This window comes from Typopeltis vanoorti, chromosome 12 (assembly GCF_054136105.1).
Source record: "Typopeltis vanoorti isolate ZY-2024b chromosome 12, IOZ_Tvanoo_1.0, whole genome shotgun sequence".
Classification (NCBI taxonomy): domain Eukaryota; kingdom Metazoa; phylum Arthropoda; class Arachnida; order Uropygi; family Thelyphonidae; genus Typopeltis; species Typopeltis vanoorti.
Genome location: NC_143560.1, coordinates 57815105 through 57838366, shown reverse-complemented (window position 1 = coordinate 57838366; position 23262 = coordinate 57815105). Strand labels below are relative to the sequence as shown.

At 34.7% G+C, this 23262-nt stretch overlaps 1 protein-coding gene across 1 annotated transcript in view; it reads right to left on the bottom strand.

Annotated features, from left to right (window-relative positions):
* The window catches only part of LOC150100816 (replication factor C subunit 4), a 186340-nt gene that overhangs the window by 90011 nt on the left and 73067 nt on the right, over positions 1-23262 (bottom strand). The window contains exon 6 of the mRNA XM_090401390.1: positions 8952-9021. Coding sequence (XP_090257516.1) covers positions 8952-9021 — 70 coding nt within the window. The remainder of the gene's footprint in view (positions 1-8951; positions 9022-23262) is intronic.

Here is a 23262-nt window from a genome sequence, read left to right as displayed (position 1 = left end):
TTATCTGGTTCACATGATTTTTTTATATCTAGTCTCTCCAAGGCATCTCTCAATTCAGAGATTGAGAATGGATTCCAAAATAATTTGTTTTTATATTTTGGGGAATTTACAGCATTTTTCTGCTGTTGAGCCTGTTTTGATATATTTGGTCTTTGCTAGTATTCATCTCTAGTTTGATTATATTTTGAAAATGAAAGACCAAGGTATGTCTACAATTTTGTTATTTTCATCCAGTTGTTCTAGCGTGTTAGTCTCACTTGCCGTTGGTAAATCTCTAGATTAGCGATCAATTTCCAAAATTTGCCACTTAGTTCTTTGTAGTATTATTATATTTTTGTTTAATTTCAGCATTTCTCTTATTGCACTCGATCCTGGTTTCTGGAGAATTTCCAATTTTTAAAATGTTAAATAATCATCATCATCATCATCAAATTCCTGCTATGTACCCTCAAGGGGTGTACAGGATATGATAGTACCATGAAAAAAAATTACATCATTACTAACTTCCTATCTACGATTTTCCTTCAAATCAGTCTGTTACTTGTCAAGACTCCAACATTATCAGATCCTATATTTCTATCGTCTAAGGCACTTTGTACCGTATCAATCCACCTATATCTTGGTCTTCCTCTGGGTCGTTTTGTTGCCAACCTGGCAGAGAACACCTGTTTTGCTAATCTTTGTTTGCCCATTCTGTTTAAGTGACGTTACCAGCTGAGATTAGCTCTGTAAACGCACATTCCTGGATGCTGACAATCCCAAGTTCTTTCCTAATATCCTCATTTTTTAATATGATATTGCCATTGATGCCATCTGTTCACACCTATAATCTTTCTCAGGACTCTCATATCAGCAGTCTCTAGTCTTTGGTTAAGTATTTTGGTTCTAAACCAGCTCTCAGATTCATAAGTTCAAACTGGTTTGAACATGGTCTTGTATACAGCTAATTTAGTGTTCTGACTAATTTCTCTCTTATTCCATATGAATTTATTCAATTGACTTCCCACCATACCAGCTTTGCTGATTCTGTTGTCTATTTCTATATTTAATTTACCATCTTCAGTAAAAATCGTACCTAAATAGCTGAAATGTTTTACTTGTTCCACAGGTTCTTCATTCACAACACAGTTGACATTTTCAACGATTCTGCCTATTTTCATTGTCTTTGTCTTTTTATTGCTGACCTTCATACCATATCTATTACAACAGCTATTCAATTTAGTCAGAGAATCTTGCAGACTTGTAGCGGATTTATTTAGAAGTATAACATCATCCGCATAAAGCAAAGAGCTGACATTAACATCTCCAATTTTGATATCATGTTTAATACCACTTTCCTTCATAATGTGATCCATATAGATAATGAATAACAGAGGGGATAATGTACATCCTTGTCTCACACCAGATTTAACATTAAACCATTTTCCTGTACTTCCTTCAATTCTAACTGCTGACTTACAACTCAAAGACTAAGTATTGCTTGATATAATGCCCCATTGACACCATTAACTGCAGCGTATTGAATAGCTTCTCTCTTGGCACCTTGTCATATGCCTTTTCCAAATCGACAAAACTTAAATACAGATCTTTGTTATATTCCCATGCTTTCTCGACTATTTGTCGTAAAGTGAAGATCTGATCCTGACAGCCTCTATTTGGCCTGAATCCACCAAGGTTTTCTTCAACAAATCTTCTCAACCGTTTCTCAAGTATATTTGCATAGATCTTGCCAGGAACACTCAGTAGGGAAATATCTCTGTAATTCTCATATGCAGTTTTATTTCCCTTTTTATATATGGGTACTATGAGAGCTCTACTCCAGTCATCAGGAATTCGTCCCTCTGTCCAGGCCTTCTGAACTATGCAGTGCACTCTCACACCACCATACTTCAACATTTCTGGTTGAATATCATCTACTCCTGCTGCCCTTCCACATTTCAAGCCTTTGATGGCTTTTTCTACTTCAAGTATGGATATGTATTCCTGACTGCATGCGTGGTAAGTGTTTTTTTTACCACTATGCTGTCATCACTGCTTGTTTCATTTAGAAGTTTTTCAAAGTAATTACTCCATACTTCAAGGATATCTTTTTCTCCCGTTTTCATGTCACCTTTATCATCTCTAACTCCTTTTACAGCACTCTTTCCTCCATTCCTAAGCTTCTTCAACAACCTCCAGAATATTTTGCCACCTTCTTGATATTTATTTTCTATATTCTTGCCAAAGTCCTCCCATGACTTTTGTTTAGCTAGTTTTACACAGTGTTTAGCATTCTTGCATTTTCTCTATATCCTCTAAGAGCACAAGCTGACTTATTTGACAGGAACTTTTGATATGCTTTTTTCTTTTTCTTCATTGCCTCTTTAACTTCCTGTGTCCACCAGAGAGTTCTGATTTTTTTATCCTTACGGACAATCTCACCACATGCCTCTCTGGCAGAATCAATCAATGTTTTCTTCAGAGTTTGCCACTGAATCTCCAAGGTTTGATTCCTGTTCTCAAACTCTTTCATTTTTTCTTCAATAATCTTTGTGTATTTTAGTCTACAGTTCACATCTGAGAGCTGCTCAGCTTTTATTCGCTTTAAAACTTTCTTATATGTTATTCTTTTCAATATGAAATTCAATTTTATCTTGCTCAAGACTAGATAGTGATCACTTCCAATTTCAAATCCTCCGTACACTCTGGTGTCCTGCACCAGGGAGAAAACATCACTATCAACAATAACATAGTCAATGAGACTTTCTTATTCCTAGCCTCTTCTCTCCATGTGAATTTGTGCACATTTTTATGTTTGAACATTCTGTTAGTAATAGCCAGTCCATGTCCTGAGTAGAAATCCAACAGATATTTGCCATTATTATTAGCTTTGCTCTTTTCTCCAAATTTTCCCAAAATATTTTTGTATGTCTCACAATCATTTCCTACTCTGCTATTTAGATCCCCAACAAGGACCAACTTTTCCTTTTTCATTGTGTCAGTTGCTTTTTCTAAAGCCTCAAAAAATTCCCCTGCATCTACCTTAATAGAACCTTCTGTGGGACCATAGGCACAAATAAGTCTCATTATCCAGTTCCCCATTCTCATATTTGCCCACATTACTCTATTTGATGCTATCTGTTCACTTTCTTAATTTTTCTAAGAACACCTCATGCTTGTAGTTTCTAGTGCTTTTTTTTTCCCTACCCCAACTCTTAATTCCCTAAGTAAAAACTGGTGTGAATCCTCATGTACTGCTAGTTCAGTGTTTTGGCTAATTTTCCTTTTATTCAAAAAAATTTATCCTGATTACCACCACACCAGTTTTGTTAACTATTATTAATTTATTTTTAATATACCTTAATCCTATACATTAGAAATCACCAAACCTATAAACAAAACACTGCCATATGAGCAAGCGGTTAAGGAGAAAGAAGGAGTCTATTAACACATTTCTTGAAAAGCTGGGGAAAGGGGATTGGTATTCATTGTAGGAAAACAGTATGTTGGTTTTTAATGAACTCAATCCCCAGCTTTCTGAGAAACAGGATATTCTATAGAACAGTGGTGGATAGAATGAAGGAAAGATGATGCGAAATAAGTTCAGAGTTGAAATATGAAAGGATGTGTTGACCAGGGCTAAGTCATGTTCTTACATGTTTAGAGAAAAGTGGAGGATTGTTTGTTTTGGATTTAATAATGCAAGGACAGCTAGATGGTCATGCTGGGTCAGTGCACAATAAGGTAATAAATAAGCAGCTTATATAGGTATACAAAAATCTGCAAAAACAAATGTTACATGCCTTAGCAGTACACAATATAATAAATAAAAGAAAATAAACAAGTATAAAAAATCAGAGTAGAAAAACAAATAAAAGGTGTGTAGAAAACATATATATAAAATTAAAAGAATTTAAAAAACATAAAAAATTTCACCAAACATTCAAAACCCAAAACAACAACAACAACAACAACAAAAAAAATTGTTTTTAAAAGCCTTTATATACATTAAATACTTAATGTATATATAAATGTAAAAAAAATTGTGTGTGTGTGTGTGTTGTACATATTTATATACAACAATAAATTAAAATAAAAAAATTAAGTAGATAATTTATATAAGATGGTAAACACTGATACTCTGTAGAAATTTAAATACTGGGGTGACACCCATGAGTCTTATAAAATCTGTACAAGTGTATAGGGCTCAGACATATTATGAATGTGACTAAAATAATGACTGCTCTTACTGGCAAAATATGAGCAGTCAATTAAAATATAAATGACAGTAGTCTGGGGTTGCACAACTCTCACACACAGGCATGTCACCACCCCTCAATAGAAAGAAGTGTATAACATAACTATGACCTATGCAGAGTCAAGCAAGAACAACTTCCTCTTTATGGTCCCTACATAAGCCAGACTAATCATTAGTCATTTTCTGCCCACTGCTAAACAAATGACTCCTTCGAAGTCCTCCATTCAGTCCTATCTTGAGCTTTTCTATGCCACTGAATTGCAACCATCTCTTTAATCTCATTATTACACTGTCTCTTTGATTTTCATGTAGCTCTTTTCATCTCTGGGATGCCATTCAGATATCAACTTTGTCCATTTTTGAGTTCTACTTCTTGCAATATGACCTGCCCATTGCAATTTGGGTCTGTTAACAGCTGTTATGTCTCTCACCATAGACTGAGCTCTGACAAGTATTGCACTTTCTATCAGTGGTAATAATGAGTAATGATCTCATTTGCATTTGGGTAGTCTAACTTAGTAAATTTTTTAGTTCATGTTTCACTTCCATATGTCATGACCAGAAATATACAACTGGCAACTATTTTTCTTTTAAAGCAGATTGGGATGCCTCCTTTGAGTACTTCATGGCACTTTCCAGAAGCTATCCAACCAAACTGAATTCTATGTATAATTTCTTCTTCACAGAAGAAGGTAAGCATCAGGTTACTATATCAATTTCCGAGAATTCCATATGTACTGACTTTTTTTGGTGATATATTTATCATAAATTATTTTTGTTTTGTCTATATTTGTTTATATTTAATCCTTTCCGCATTCAATTCAATGATCATTTGTTGCAGTTCTTCTGCAGAATTTCCTAAAGGAACAATGTCATCAGCAAATGTAAGTGATTTAGTTCTTGTCCATTTAATATGATTTCTCTATTTTTCCACTCCAGATTTTTTAAAATTTCTTCTAGGGCTGTTGTAAATAATTTAGGTTATTTATTTTCTATGATGATATTTCATATGATTTAATGCATTGAGCATGTGACCAATGAAATAAAAATTACACAGAATGCCTTTTTTGGTATCTGTAACATCTAGCCTACAGTTGCAACACTTCATAGCATTGTTGGATTTATCACTGCTAGTTAGCTGCCTTGTGTCAGCTATGCCTGGAACACACTGTTGTCATTAGCCTTTGTTGCCACTATTTTTGAAGTAGGCATTTGCAGGCACTTGCCGATATTACATGAATGAAAAAGACTTATGGGACACTTAAAGAGTACTTCTGGGTTTCTCCATGATATTGTTTTTTGAAAATTGTTGCTTTTCCAGGTTTATTTGGTGAAATTTATGTAAGACACCTTTTAAAATGATCTTAACTCAAAATGAACTTAACAAACAGTATTTCCAATTAACACTGATTCTTTTCATCTCAGCATTTATATGAATGTTCATTCTGATATACTATGCCAGAGAACTTAGTATATCAGATATTCTGACTTAGAATCTTTTTTTTTTTTGATGCCACCAACCATTCTGAGTCTTTGACTTCATTTCTTTAAATGCTGATTTTCTCCAGTTCAAGTTTCCTAATAGTGAAGTTATCCTCCTGTAGATTTTATGTTCACCTATCTCTTTCCAGCATGGCATCCATGGATCTAATGGCCGTTGGCGTCTAATGCTCATTTCATCATTCTTTGCTACTTCTCTCAGTCCAATGCCAGTAACTCTAATGCTAATATTGATAAAATTAATATTACGTGCTGTAAAAGAAATTACAGATGATAAAGGTGATATGAAAACTGGAGAAAAAGATATTCTTTAAGTATGAAGTAATTACTTCGAAAAATTGCTAAATGAAACTAGCAGTGATGACAGCACAGTGGTAAAAAAACACTCACCAGGCATGCAATCAGGAATACATATCAATACTTGAAGTAGAAAAAGCCATCAAAAGTCTGAAATGTGGAAAGGCAGCTGGAGTAGATGATATTAGACCAGAAATGCTCAAGTATGGAGGTATAAATGTTTTACAGTGGATACAGCATAGTTCAGAGGGCCTGGACAGAAGGATGAATTCCAGATGATTGAAGTAGAGCTCTCATAGTACCCATATATATATAAAGGGAAATAAAACTGATTGTGAGAATTACAGAGGTATTTCTCCACTGAGTGTTCCTGGTAAGATTTATGCCAGTATACTTGAGAAACGGTTGAGAAGTGTGGAAGAGAAGCTTGGTGAGGAACAAACTCGAAGATCTGTCAGGATCAGATCTTCGAGAAATCATGGGAATATAACAAAGATCTGTATTTAAGTTTTGTCGATTTGGAAAAGGCATGTAACAAGGTGCCAAGAGAGAAGCTATTCAATGCACTACAGTTATATGGCATCAGTGGAGCATTATATCAAGCGTTACTTAGTCTTTATTTGAGTTGTATCAGCAGTTAGAATTGAAGGAAGTACAGGAAGATGGTTTAATGTTAAATCTGGTGTGAGACAAGGATGTACATTATCCCCTCTGTTATTCATTATCTATACGGATCACATTATGAAGGAAAGTGGTATTAAACATGATATCAGAATTGGAGATGTTAATGTCAGCTCTTTGCTTTATGCGGACGATGTTATACTTCTAAATAAATCTGCTACAAGTCTGCAAGATTCCCTGACTAAATTGAATAACTGTTGTAATAGATATGGTATGAAGGTCAGCAATAAAATGACAAAGACAATGAAAATAGGCAGAATCATTGAAAATGCAACTGCACTGTGAACGGAGAGCCTGTGGAACAAGTAAAACATTTCAGCTACTTAGGCACGATTTTTAGTGAAGATGGTAAATTAAATATGGAAATAGACAACAGAATCAACAGAGCCGGTATGGTAGGAAGTCAATTGAATAAATTCATATGGAATAAGAGAGAAATTAGCCAAAACACTAAATTAGCTGTATACAAGACAGTGTTCAAACCAGTTTAAGATCTGAGAGCTGGGTCAGAAGTAAAACACTGGACCAAAGACTAGAGACAGCAGATATGAGAGTCCTGAGAAAGATTAGAGGTGTGAACAGATGGCATCAATGGCAATATCATATTAAAAATGAGAATATTAGGGAAGAACTTGACCTTGTCAGCATCCAAGAATGCGTTAGCAGAGCTAATCTCAGGTGGTATGGTCACTTAAACAGAATGGGCAAGGAAAGATTAACAAAACAAGTGTTCTCTGCCAGGTTGGCAGGAAAATGATCCAGATGAAGACCAAGATACAGGTAGATTGATACAGAACAAAGTGTCATATAAGATCTGATAATGTCGAAGTCTTGCCAAGTAACAGACTGATTTGGAGGAAAATGGTAGATAGGAAGTTAGTAATGATGTAAATTTTTCATGTAGTACTATCATATCCTGTACACCCCTTGAGGGTACATGGCAGGAATTTGATGATGATGAAAATTATTAATTTAATTAAACATTAATGGGCAAAAATGTTATAATTATGATCTGCATAACACAATGTTAATATTTTCATTAACTTATCTACTAATAATCTATTAGGCTATCTGCTAATAATCTGTTAAGCTATCTACTAATAATCTCTAAAAATTAATAATCTATTAATAATCTAATTAAAAGTGCTCAATTATATACCTTAAATTCATACGAAATCCTATCAAAACAATGATATCGAAATCCTATCATAAACAAAACTCAAGAGTGCTTCATTTGATGTCTATTCAGCAAGAAATTAGTGGCCAAGAGACTAGGTAGATCACAAAGGCATTACAAGGCGGATGATTCATTAGCATAGCTAGCTCTTGCTCAAAATTTATTTACCAGATTGTGATTGAATGTTTGTAAGCAATAACTTCAAATTAGTGCAAATAAAATGAAAATAGCTAAATATCAGGTTATGTAAGTTCACTTCTGCATAAATTGAACTCATTTAAACAGAGTACCTACAATATATTTATTTTTTCTGTCAGTATAATACCAGTAACATTAGTAATGTCTACCATAAAGAATGAAATATACCTACAATATATTTATTTTTTCTGTCAGTATAATGCCAGTAACAAAGATTAGTAATGCCTACCATAAAGAATGAACAAGCTAAAGTAATACTTGTTTAATTGAGACTGTCACTGAGCTTGGATTCAAAAATTGTTCTTTCATTAATAAAATTAAATAATATAAATAATAAAAGATTAAAGGATTTTAATTTAGCCCTTATATATTAAAAATCTTAAAATACATGCACAAATGTCATCAGTCACACAGTTACCTTGCAATGAACCCCCCCCCATACACACACACACACACACACCGAGAGATTATACTTCCAATTCATTAAAGTACTGGGGATGGCAGCAAGAAAGAAGAAGACAAGCTCATAACAGATATCTACAAACAGTGATGGAGGGTAGAAAAGTTACAGCAACCCATACTTGATATCATATGGGAATATTTATTCTCAAGAACCAATCCTTGAGGCAAGATACTTTTACTTCAAATTCACTCGGATTTTTGTAACCACTACTATATTTTAGTAATGTTAACCAAGGATTCAATTTATTCACAAATAAAATCATTTCTAACAAATTAACCACACGGTTTTAAAACCACATTTTCAGATCTCCATTAATTTCAATGGACTTTTCTATCAGTATACCAAAAAAAAATCTAATGCTTATGAAGTAATATTTTTCTGTGAAGAAATTTACTAACCTGTGCACTGGATGTCATTGAATCTGCCTCATCAAGAATGATAATTTTGAAAGGTGGACAAGGCTTGCCACTAATGGAAGAAATCAAAGTATGGATGTGTGTGTGTGTATATATATATATATATATATATATATATATATATATCACATACTGAAAATTTTTTCACCTTAAGAAAGCAATTTTGTTTATGAAAAAATAGAAATAAATCTTGTTTCCATATTGCTAAATGAATACTAGAGACATTCAAAATAACTGAGCCTAAATAACTGATTTATATTTCTCATTTCTTGATGATTTTTAAAATAAAAACAGTTATAAATTATACAAGGAAAATAATAATATATATTGAATGCATTAAGAACAAGGCTAAAAATTCAGTCAATACTTGTTTCTGATAACTTACCTATGGCAAGTGGATTTATGGAGCCCAGATTAATAGGTAAATTATCCATTGTTATTTTTCATTAAAAAATTTGAAAACTCTGCTCTAGAGAGCAAACATGGAATGTTTTCAATCCACTACGTCTCCAATGTCTCCAATAAACAGCATGTAAGCTCAAAGTAGACAAAGAAACTATTTACTACCTGAATCCTTCTACAAACATCTATGCTGAAAAAGATTCAAACTCATGGGGCGGTAGGTTGAAGCGTGCAATCTATACTATAGTATAAGATTTGATTGCCAATTTCCAGATCATCATCAAATTCCTGATACATACCTCAAGGGGGATGTACAGGATATGATAGAACTACACAAAAAATTTACATCATTACAAACTTCCTATCTACAACTTTCCTCCAAATCAGTCTGTTACCTGTCAAGACGCCAACATTATCAGATCTTATATTTCTATCTTCTAAGGCCCTTTTTACCATATCGATCTACAAATATCTTGGTCTGTTTCCTGCCAACCTGGCATCTTTCCTCTCCAATTCTGTTTAGGTGACCATATCACCAGAGATTAGCTCTGCTAACACATTCCTGAAGAGAAGAGAAGAGAAGCAAGAAATAAGAAAAGTCTCATTGACTATGTTATTGTTGATAATGATGTTTTCTTCCTGTTGCAGGACACCAGAGTGTACAGAGGATTTGAAATTGGAAGTAATCACCATTTAGTCTTGAGCAGGATAAAACTGAATTTCATGTTGAAAAGAAGAACATGTAAGAAAATTTTAAAGAGAATAAAAGTTGAGTAGCTCTCAGATGTGAACTGCAGACTAAAATATACAAACATGATTGAAGAAAAAATGAAAGAGTTTGAGAACAGGAACCAAACCTTGGAGATTCAGTGACAAGCCCTCAAGAAAACACTGATTGACTCAGCAAGAGAGGCATGGGGTGAGGTTGCCTGTAAGGATAGAAAAATCAGAACTCCATGGTGGGCACAAGAAGTTAAAGAGGCAGTGAAAGAAAAGAAGACAGCATATCAAATGATCTGGCAAATAAGTCAGCTTGTGCTCTTAGAGAATACAGAGACAAATGTAAGAAAGCTAAACACTGTGTAAAACTAGCTAAACAAAAGTCATGGGAGGACTTTGGTAAGAACAGAGAAAATAAATATCAAGAAGGTGGATTAATATTCTGCAAGTTGTTGAAAAAGATCAGAAATGGAGGAAAGAGTGCTGTAAAAGGAATTACAGATGATAAAAGTGACAAGAAAACTAGAGAAAAAGATATACTTGAAGTATGGAGTAATTACTTTGAAAAATTGCTAAATGAAACAATCAGTAATGAGAGCACAGTGGTAACAGTGACCAGGCATACAGTCAGGAATACATATCCATACTTCAAGTAGAAAAATCCTTCAAAATCATGAAATGTGGAAAGGCAGCAGGAGTAGATGATATTTGACACGAAATGCTCGAGTATGGAGGTATAAAAGTCCTACAGTGGTTCACTCCATAGTTCAGAAGGCCTGGGCAGAGGAACGAATTCGATATTGGAGTAGAGCTCTCATAGTACCCGTATATAAAAAGGGAAATAAAATGGAATGCGAGAATTACAGAGTTATTTCTCTACAGAGTGTTCCTCGTAAGATATAGGCAAGTATACTTGAGAAACGGTTGAGAAGAATTGTGGAAGAAAAGCTTGGTGAAGAACAAGCTGGATTCAGACCAAACAGAGGCTGTCAGGATCAGATTTTCACTTTACGGCAGATAGTTGAGAAATCATGGGAATATAATAAAGATCTGTATTTAAGTTTTGTAGATCTGAAAAAGGCATATGACAAGATGCCAAGAGAGAAGCTATTCGAAACGCTACAGTTATATGGTGTCAATAGGACATTATATCAAGCAATACTTAGTCACTATTTGAGTTGTAAGTAAGCAGTTAGAATTGAAAGAAGCACAGGAAGATGGTTTAATGTTAAATCTGGTGTGAGACAAGGATGTACATTATCCCCTTCTGTTATTCATTATCTATATGGATCACATTATGAAGGAAAGTGATAACCCTCTTGAAGTGTAATATCTGCTTTATGCAGATATTACACTTCTAAATAAATCCGCTACAAGTATGCAAGATTCCCTGACTAAAGTGAATAACTGATGTAATAGATATGGTATGAAGGTCAGCATTAAAAAGACAAAGACAATGAAAATAGGCCAAAACACTGAAAATATGAACTGCATTGTGAATGGAGAACCTACAGAACAAGTAAATCATTTCAGCTACTTAGGCATAATTTTAAGTGAAGATGGTAAATTAAATATGGAAATAGACAACAGAATCAACAAAGCTGGTATGGTAGGAAGTCAACTGAATAAATTTATATGGAATAAGAGAGAAATTAGTCAAAACACTAAATTAGCTGTATACAAGACAGTATTCAAGTCAATTTTAACTTATGGATCTGAGAGCTGGATCAGAAGTAAAACACTGGACCAAAGACTAGAGACTGCAGATATGAGAGCCCTGAGAATGATTAGAGGCATGAACAGATAGCATCAATGGCAATATCATATGAAAAATTAGGAAAGAACTTGACATTGTCAGCATCCAGGAATGCGTTAGCAAAGCTAATCTCAGGGTATGGTCACTTAAACAGAATGGGAGAGGAAAGATTAGCTAAACAAGTGTTCTCTGTCAGGTTAGCAATAAAACGACCCAGAGGAATACCAAGTTATAGGTGGATTGATACAGTAAAAAGTGCCTTAGAAGATAGAAATATAAGATCTGATAATGTTGGAGTCTTAACAGGTAACAGACTGATTTGGATGAAAATTGTAGATAGGAAGTTAGTAAGGATGTAATTTTTCATTACATCGTTACTCCAGGAATGGATGGAATTAATGCAGAATATCTAAAGGCTTTAGATGATAAGGCTATAAGATCACTGACTGTCATATGAAACTGGACACCTGCCAAAAGATTTTAAGCACTCAATGTTCCTACCAATACTTAATAATCGAAGAGAATCAAATGTGAAGAGTATACAGAACAATCAGTTTGATAGCAAAAGTTATGTTATATATATCATCCTAGAAAGAAAAACATAAAATCAAAACGGAAATTAATGAAACACAATCCGGTTTTCAGGAAAATAAAGGAACTAGAGAAGGACTTTTCGACATTAGAACTATTATAGAAAGATATCTGGAGAAGAAGAAAGAAGTCTACTTATGTTTTATTGAATACACAAAGGCCTTTGACAATATACAACACGAACAACTAATCAAATGCATCAGAAATTTAGGAGTAGATGGTAAAGATACCAGATTACTGATAAATGTATATTGGGAGCAAACTACCTCAATAAAAATATAAGGAGAAATCTCAGAGGAATTCTCAGTAAAGAAGGGTGTCAGACAAGGCTGTGTTCTTTCTCCAATATTGTTTAACCTCTATACTGAAAATATCCTCCAGCAATAAGAAGAATTTAAAGGCGTTAGCATAGAAGGCAGGAATATAAACAACTTAAGATATGCAGATGATATAGTACTGCTAGCTGAAAATAAAAAAGATCTTCAAAACCCACCAGAAGAGAAGCTGAAGCTAAGTGAAAAATATGGACTTAATTTAACTTCAAAAAAAAAAAAAAAAAAAACCATGCTGGTAACAAGAGAAAAAGGGAAGATACCTGATATAAATATTAAGATCAGAGGAAATACTTAAGATCAAGTAATAGAGTTATATATATTTGGGTCAACTAATTACAGAGAGTGTGATAAGGAAATATTAAGAAAGAATAGAAATTGCTAGATCAACCTTCATTAGCATGAAAACATTCTGATCTCAAGGGAAATTCATACAAAAACAAGAATTAGGCTATCGAAATGCTACGTATATGTCAACACTGATATATGGAGCAGAAACCTAAACAATATCAAAATATTGTGAAAATAAACTAAAGCATTTAAAATGTGGATCCTCAAAAGAATTCTTAGAGTCCCATGGACTGCCAAAAAAACTAATTTAGAAATATTAGAGTTGAATGGAGAAGATAGGAATCTGTGAAAAAGAATTCAGAAAAGGAAAACCACCTACCTTGGTCACATACTAAGGCATGAATCCCTACAAAAAACACTTCTAGAAGGAATGATACAAGGAAAAAGAAAAAGAGGAAGACAAAGAAGAGACTGGATGGGAAATATTAAGGACTCAACCTTTTTTGTCCTACTGAAGAATGCAAAAGAGAAGCACAAAACCATACATTGTGGAAATCCATGCTAGTCAACCCCTGGAAGGAGATGACATCTGATAAGACAAGACAATGTTTCATGTGGAACTATCATATCCTGATAACCCCTTAAAGTAATTTAATGAGGAAATCAGTAATTTAATGAGGAAGATGACACATTCCTGAATGCTAACAACATTGTTAGCATTCAGGAATTTTAAATATGACATTGATGCCATCTGTTCATGCCACTAATCTTTCTCAGGACTCTTATATCTGTGGTCTCCAGTCTTTGGTCAAGTGTTTTACTTCGGACCCAGCTCTCAGATCCACAAGTTAAAATTGATTTGAATACTGTCTTGCATACAGCTAATTTAGTGTTTTGACTAATTTCTCTCTTATTCCATATAAATTTATTCAGTTGACTTCCTACAAAACCAGCTTTGTTGATTCTGTTGTCTATTTCTATATTTAATTTACCATCTTCACTAAAAATCATGCCTAAGAGGCTAAAATGTTTTACTTGTTCTATAGGATCTCCATTCCCAATATAGTTGATATTTTCAATGCTTCTGCCTATTTTCATTGTCACTGTCTTGTTATTGCTGACCTTCATACCATATCTATTACATCAGTTATTCACTTTAGTCAGGGAATCTTGCAGACTTGAAGCAGATTTATTTAGAAGTATAACATCTGCATAAAGCAAAGAGCTGAGATTAACATCTTCAATTTTGATATCAGGTTTAATACCATTTTCCTTCATAATGTGATCCATATAGATAATGAATAACAGAGGGGGTAATGTACATCCTTGTCTGACACCAGATTTAACATTAAAACACCTACCTGTACTTCCTTCAATTCTAACTGCTGACTTACAACACAAATAAAGACTAAGTATTGCTTGATACAATGCAACACTGACACCATACAACTGCAGCATTTTGAATAGCTTCTCTCTTTGCATCTTGTCATATGCCTTTTCCAGATCTACAAAACTTAAATATAGATCTTTATTATATTCCCATGATTTCTCAACTATCTGTCATAAAGTGAAAATCTGATCCTGACACCCTGTATTTGGCCTGAATCCAGCTTGTTCCTCATCAAGCTTCTTCTCCACAATTCTTCTCAACCATTTCTCAAGTATACTTGCATATATCTTAACAAGAACACTCAGTAGAGAAATATCTGTGTCATTCTCAAATTCAGTTTTATTTCACTTTTTATATAAAGGTAATGCCTTGCAGAAGTGCAACCACACGTCTGAGGCAATTGCGAATGTGCAAGATGTGGCAAGAAGTAGCACATTTGTAGGGCAAGGCACCAATAAGGTAGCATGAAATTCACTTATTTTTATTTATTTATTTCTTTTATTTTTATTTAAAGAGTTGGATGGTTACATGAACCCAGAAAACTTTCTAGTATCTTATCAAAGTTTTATTTTGTCGAATCATGTACCACTTTTGTTTTATTTTTTCACTTCGATTGTTATATCGAACCCTGAAAATTGCTGGCTAACAGGGCTCTGGCACACACCCAATTTCATGAAGAGCATCTGTTCTGATCACGATGGACTCTACAACAACATATATGGCAATATGAGAGCTCTGCTCCATTCATCTGGAATTTGTCCTTCTGTCCAGGCCTTATGAACTATGCAGTGCAGCCAATGTAAGACTTTTATACCTCCATACTTGAGCATTTCTGGTAGAATATCATCTATTCCTGCTGGCTTTCCACATTTCAGGCTTTTGATTGCTTTTTCTACTTCAAGTATGGATATATATTCTTGACTGCATGCCTGGTGAGTGTTTTTTTACCACTGTGCTGTCATCACTGCTTGTTTCATTTAGCAATTTTTCGAAGTAATTACTTCAAACTTCAAGTACATGTTTTTCTCATGTTTTCATGTCACCTTTATCATCTCTAATTCCTTTTACAGCGCTCATTCATCCATTTCTGAGTTTCTTCAATAACCTCCAGAATATCTTGCCACCTTCTTGATATTTATTTTCCATATTCTTAACCAAGTCCTCCCATGACTTTTCTTTAGCTAGTTTTACACAGTGTTTAGATTTCTTACATTTGTCTCTGTATTCTCTAAGAGCACAAGCTGACTTATTTGCCAGGAACGTTTGATATGCTTTCTTCTTTTGTTTCACTGCCTCTTTAACTTCCTGCGTCCACCATGGAGTTCTGATTTTTCTCTCTTTACAGACAACCTTACCACATGCCTCAATCAGTGTTTTCTTCAACCTTGCTACTGAATCTCCAAGATTTGGTTCTTGTTCTCAAACTCTTTCATTTTTTTTGAATGATGTATTTTAGTCTACAGCTCACATCTGAGATCTGCTCAACTTTTATTCGTTTTAAAACTTTCTTACATGTTCTTCTGTTGAGTATAAAATTCAATTTTATCCTGTTCAAGACTAAATGGTCATCACTTCCAATTTCAAATTCTCTGTGCATTCCGGTGTCCTGCACCAGGGAGAACATATCACATCAACAATCACATAGTCAATGAGACTTTTCTTATTCCTTGCCTCTTCTCTCCATGTGAATTTGTGCACATTTTTATGTTGGAACATTGTGTTCTTGATAACCAGTCCATGTTCTGAGCAGAAATCCAAACAGGTATTTGCCATTATTATTAACTTTGCTCTTTTCTCCAAATTTTCCCAAAATATTTTTCAATGTCTGACAATCATTTCCTACTCTGCTATTTAGATCCCAAACAAGGACCAACTTTTCTTTTTTCATTGTGTCAGTTGCTTTCTCTAAAGCCTCAAAAAAATCCTCCACTTCTACCTTAGTAGAACCTTCTGTGGGACCATATGCACAAATAAGTCTCATTGTCCAGTTACCCATGCTCATATTTGCCCGCATTACTCTATTTGAGACTGACTGTCATTCAAGAAGATTACCCTCGTATTTTGTGTTAAATACTATGGCTACTCCTTTTCCTTGATTGTCATTGCCTGAGTATATTTCCAGATAAGTTCTCCAAATTAGTATATACTGAGGTCATCTATGAAACATGGAGTCAAGTCTTAATATTTCTTCTCTACTGTGCAACATCTCCATGATGTTCTCCTGCTTAAATTTTTAATATTGCTTCTTTACTTCAAACTTTCAACTCCTTCTCAAACTTTAGCAAGTTTTTGCTAATGTTTAGTGTGTACTACAGCTGTATATACAGTTTGCATAGCCTGTAAGTTGTACTAAAAAATTCAGATATTAGAATAATCTAAGCCTTGTCAATCTCAGGCAGTGTGCATAGAAATACACCTCAATCAATATGGGAAAAATAGCTGAACCTATGTATCTTGTTTTTGCATGACGTGACCTGTAGGTGTCTTTGCATGCAATAATTTATGAACTTTTCGGGGTAATTATTAAGGATAAATTAGTTATTAAATTAAAACCTTTATTAAAACCTTTATCTTCATCTCGTAATTAATGACTATTTGAGTTACTTCACAATGCTAAACATTTTTTAATTTGAATCCCACCCGTAAAAGGTTACATGCTTATAGCACAATAATATTTGTACCTTGGTTGGGTTAACTCTGATGTTGTGTCGGAAAAAGTGATGAGTCATCCCTTTTTCCCACCCAACGTTACGTTACCTCAGAAGGAAGGACGGGATAAGGACATGCTTATGCCTCCTGATGGGAAATGCACCAAATAATGTCCCAAGAAAATGTAAATATCAAGATGTGTGAATTCCAAACATTGTTAAGATAGCCCATATGTTTATTGAGATAGTAATTGTGAATGAATTAAAGTAGAAAGTCATGTAGTATTAACAAATAAATATGTATAAGCTAAGTACAAGTTTAAGGCATGTCAAGATAGTTCGTAGCCACGCCGTCCAATCGGCTGCCGCCGTATGCGTGACGACACCGCCGAGTGAGGGAGCTGTTTCGGAGTTTAAAAGTTTTGGCGGGAGTTCGATTCGCTCTCTTATCTCTTTTCTGTTATCTCTGGTGAAGAACAAGCTGGATTCAGGCCAAACCAGGCTGTCAGGATCAGATTTTTACTTTATGAGAGATAGTTGAGAAATCATGGGAATATAACAAAGATCTGTATTTAAGTTTTGCCGATCTGGAAAAGGCAAATGACAAAGTGCCAAAAGAGAGAGAGAGAGAAGCAATTCAATACGCTACAGTTATATGGTGTCAATGGGGCATTATATCAAGCAATACTTAGTCTCTATTTGAGTTGTAAGTCAGCAGTTAGAATTGAAGGAAGCACAGGAAGATGGCTTAATGTTAAATGGTGTGAGACAAGGATGTACATTATCCCCTTTGTTATACATTATCTATATGGATCACATTATGATCCATATAGATAATGATCTGATATCAAAATTGAAGATATTAACATCACCTCTTTACTTTATTGAATGTTATACTTCTAAATAAATCCGCTACAAGTCTGCAAGATTCCCTGACTAAATTAAATAACTGGTGTAATAGATATGGTATGAAAATAGGCAGAATCGTTGAAAATGTCAACTGTGTTGTGAATGGAGAACTTGTGGAACAAGTAAAACATTTCAGCTACTTAGGCACAATTTTTAGTGAAGATAGTAAATTAAATATGGAAATAGACAACAGAATCAACAAAGCTAGTATGGTAGGAAGTCAATTGAATAAATTCATATGGAATACATACATCTTCAAGGACCACCTTTTCTAATTGGGTTTTGGGGGCAGCAGCTGCAAGAGGAACTTCAAATGGTTCACGATCCTTCTCCACCAAGCTCAGGGGTTCTGGTGGGATTCCCAAACGTGCCCAACCAAGGTTTTGGATATAATCTATCCAGCAAGTCCTTGGCCTTCCACGTGGCCTCACACCCTCTGGCTTGGCAAAGAGGGCCTGCTAAGAGAGCCTCTCTTGTAGCATTCTGAGCAGGTGCCTGTACCAACGTAACTGTGATCTCTCAACACGGAGAAACAGCGGTTGAGTATTGAGGATTTCCCGAATTGCAGAGCTTCTGACTCTGTCAAGTCTTGTCAGCCCTGCAACGAAGGAACCTCATTTCAGCTGCTTGGATTCGTGTCCGCATTCTTTCGGTTTAGCCAACTCTCATGGCCATAGGTGAGGATGGGGACATAGACTATATTGAAGACAACCAGCTTTGCCTTCTGGCTTAACTCCCGCTTCAATACTACTGAACGGCCAAGCTCCTGCAACATTGTGCTTGCTGAGCCACTTCGAGCATCTAGCTCTACATCCCACTTTCCATCACTTGTGAATATGGACCCAAGGTATTTAAACTTCTCCACCTGCCTCAGTGAGACTCCACTCACATGTAGAGTGCACTGAGATGGTTGTCTTGAGACCACAATGTTTCAGTTTTGGCTACACTGATCTTCATTTTGGCTTCTGCACAAACAGCTACAAACCTATCCAGGGTCTGCTGGAGAACATCTGTGGAAGAGCTAAGCAGAAGTAGGTCATCTGCAAAAAGTAGACGTCCAATACATCTTCCAATTCTGACACACTCACTGCCTTGGCTGCACCTATCAATCCAGTCCATAAATATCATGAAAAGGAGGAATGACAGAACACACCCTTGGTGGAGGCCAACAGAGACTGTGAAAGGTTCAGACTTTGTGCTGTTTACCCTGACACAAAACTCTGGGCATTCATACAGGGACTTGATGCAAGCTAATAGTTGGCCATCACTCCATACTCCTGTACTACTTGCCAAAGCTTATCCCGAGGAACCCGGTCATATGCCTTCTCCAAGTCTACAAAACATGCATAAACATTCTTGGCATATTCCCAAGATGTCTCAAAAGACTTGCCTTAAAACCTTAGATCAGTGGTCTCAAACTCAAATTGCATGTGGGCCGAATGCACGATGTGTAAATTTTTCTTCGACACATACAGAAAAAATACATATGTTTGTATGTAAATAATTATAAACTTCATTTCTTACAGCAACTTGACACTTGATGGTGTTTCAATTCTGATAAAGTTTATAGCCTTGGAGAAAAATTACTAGAAACTATCTTCATCGCGGATTGTAGATGCTCATCGGTCAATTGGGTTCTTTTCTTAAACTTATTAATTTTCAACTGCGAAAAAAAACTGTTCACATATAAATGTACTCCCAAACAAAGCAATTATTCTTATTGCAAAAATTCATAACTGAGGGTATTTATCTTTTGACAAGTATGAATAAAAGTTAATCAAATCTGTATCTTCAAATCTTTGAAAAAGATTTATATCACAGTGTAAATTAATTAGCTCCATTTGTAGATTTTCTGGTGTGTCATTCACGTTCGTTTTTTTTTAATGGTAATGAAAATAATGTAAAATCGGACTCCAAATCATTAAAATCTTTAACTCTTTCTTCAAATTCTTGTCGTAATAATGCTATTTTTCTTGCATATTCTTGAGATTTTTCATTTGAAATAATAGGGCAGGATTTAAGATGCAGAAAATGTACGAAATTTTTTGATTCCAGTCGTGTTTCCCATAATTGCAATTTAACTTTAAAAACTTTAATACAAGCATACAAGTCAGTGATAAGTCAACAAGAAATGCTAATTCTGTTATCCATGTATCATTACGTAGCTCGTCGATGGTTTTATTTTTTTGTGTCATGAAAATTTTGATTTCATTTATTAAATCAAAAAAACCGTTTTAATACAGCTCCTCGACTTTACCACCTCACCTTGTTATAATAAATCATTTCTCTGTACTCACTTTCAATTTCTTCAAGCAATGCAACAAATTCTTGATGATTCGGAGCTCGTCCACGGATAAAGTTTACTGTTTTAGTTACTGTTTCCATAACATTATCCATCTGTAAACTTTTGGCACAAAGTGCTTCTTGATGAATAATGCAATGTATAGTGCAAAATTTATTCTGAAAATTTTCTTCTTTCACTACATTTCTTAATTTTACTACTCTTTTTTTTTTTTTACCAACCATAGCAGCTGCACCATCACTTGCAAATCCAACCATTTTATCCCAACTTAATTTATATTTATCTATTACAGTTTTTATTTCAGAAAAAATATCCTGTGCACCAGTTTTTCCTTTCATAGGAATTATTTCCCATAATTCCTCAATTACTTCAAATTCATCAGTAACACCTCGTACGAAAATGGCAAGTTGTGCTATATCTGTGATGTCAGTACTTACTCTCATCAACTGCTATTGAGAATGCTGCAAAATCTATACTTTTTTTCTTTTAACTGACATCTTAAATCACTAGCGATTTCATTAATACGTTCAGCTACCGTGTTGGCTGACAAACTAATATTTTTAAATAATTGTTGTTTGTCAGGACAAAGAAGTTCAGCAGACTTAATCAAACAATCTTTAAGGAATTCGCCATCAGTAAATGGTTTTGATCGTTTTGCAATGATATGCACGAGAGCAAAACTTGCGTGAACTGTTGCTTCATTGGATTTATTTGCTTCAGTAAAAAAATTTTGTTGTCGTTGTAAGCCAGATTTCAGAAACTGTAACTTTTCTTCCCTCAATTTGCCTTCCAACATTTCAAATTTCTCTTCGTGATTCGTTTCGTAATGGCAACGTAAATTGTATTCTTTTGGAACTGATATTCCCTTATTACAAATAAAACATACAATTTTATTGCGCACAACACCACAAAAGTACAAGCCATGTTTTTGTTAAAGACATGGCTTGCAGTTTAATCTCTTAATTAAAATCACTATTATAATTTTATTTACAACTTTAATTCAACAAGATGAATTTTCGTATGAAAGCAACACTCAAAAGTTATGCACAATTCTAAACGACAGGTATTGACAACAAGCACAAATAAACAGGTTTTATAAGCTGTACATTAGTTTGTCTCCATCTATATTACAATATGAGCTGTGCATCGGAAACACCAGAATACCGAAGCGCCACCAACTATTGGCTGGCAAACTAAATTTACTGATTGTAAATTGTAGATATGGACTGAGCTTATGTGCGCATAAGCTCAGTCCATATCTATACGTCTCTAAAACTATAAGCACCGTATTTACAACAAATACATAATTGAAATATATTCGGGGAGATGTGTAAAATTGTTTCGGGGGGGCCGGATGCAGCCCGCCGGTTTGAGACCACTGCCTTAGATGATAGAAATATAAGATCTGATAATGTTGGAGTCTTGACAGGTAACAGACTGATTTGGAGGAAAATTGTAGATAGGAAGTTAGTAATGATGTAAATTTTTCATGTAATACCATCATATTCTGTACACCCCTTGAGGGTACATGGCAGGAATTTGATGATGATGATGGTTGAGTTAAAAGTTTGATCATCTGGAAACTATGCTAGAGACCAAACATGGAAATTTTTCCGAGCCATAACCTCCAATAAACAAGCTGAGTGTTACACCACTTAAAAGACATTTACAAACATCGATGACCACAGTGGGATTCTCATATCATCATCTTCCCATGTGTTAGACTCTGCAGCCTATTATGATCAAGTAAATTGGCTTTGTAGAAACTTAGTTAATTGTCCTATCAGCACACTAATTATCACAATCTGCTATCTGTCAATTACATATATTAGCTGACCAGGTTGTTTGTCTTCCCAAATTTCTGTGAGGAATAACCACACCACCTCTGTATGAGATAGATAATCCCCATTTGAAGAGTCCTTATAAAGGTTCTTCATGTCTTGGATAGGATTTGAATCCAAAGTCTTTCAAAACCAAAGGGAATTGTGATTATCACCTGCGCTATGGAGGCTGTTCAGATTATATAACATTTTGTAGATTATCAAATCCACAAGAAGTTTTAAAAAGCATGTTTTAGGCCCCTTGGGGAATTTCACTTAAATTACCTTCCTACCTCTCTCCTTGTTAAAAGGCCTGGGCATTTCACACACTATAACTGACAAACTTCTAAATGTACATCTACAGGATATACCACACATCCATGTGAAACCTTGAAAACTTTGAATTGCAATAAATACTGAATGAAAAAAAGTATAGTAATAAAGTTTACTTTATTGAAAATAACATAACTAAGAAGTTTATTTTTATATACATTTATCAGATTTTTGCTATAACATGAGTTCATTTTATGACGATATCAAACCAATACTCTCTTTTTTCTGGTTCACTCAAAATATGCTTGCATCTACTGCTGCAACCTCAGTAATTGTCTTGGTAAGCTCCTTTATCATGTCTACCTTCCTTTTGCGTATAATGTCTTTGATATATCTCCACAAAAAAGAAGTTAGTTTGGGTATGTCAAGAAAATGGGGAAAGGACTTCTCTACCAATCCAGTGACCAGGAAATGGCTCGAACTTCCCTTTCCCCAATATACTGAAGTACAATTTTGCTGGAAAATCACAATCAAGAATGTGTAAGTGGATGACAGCATGCTTCTGAAACATCTGTATATAATAAGGTTAGGTGATGGTCAGTTCAGTGAAGGAAAATGGTCCTAATACATGGTCATGAAGAAGTATGCAAATTATAGGAATTTTCTGAGTGTCACATTTCATCTATTGCACTACACAACATTTCAAATTCATAATGGTATGGCAAATGATTACATGAAAGAAGGTAGCCTCATTAGTAAACAGCCTTCATCAAGTCATTCCAAATGCACGTAGTAAATGAATTATGAAAGAGATGATCACTGGGTCTATGGCATTACACAATCTGAATCTTGTATGCAT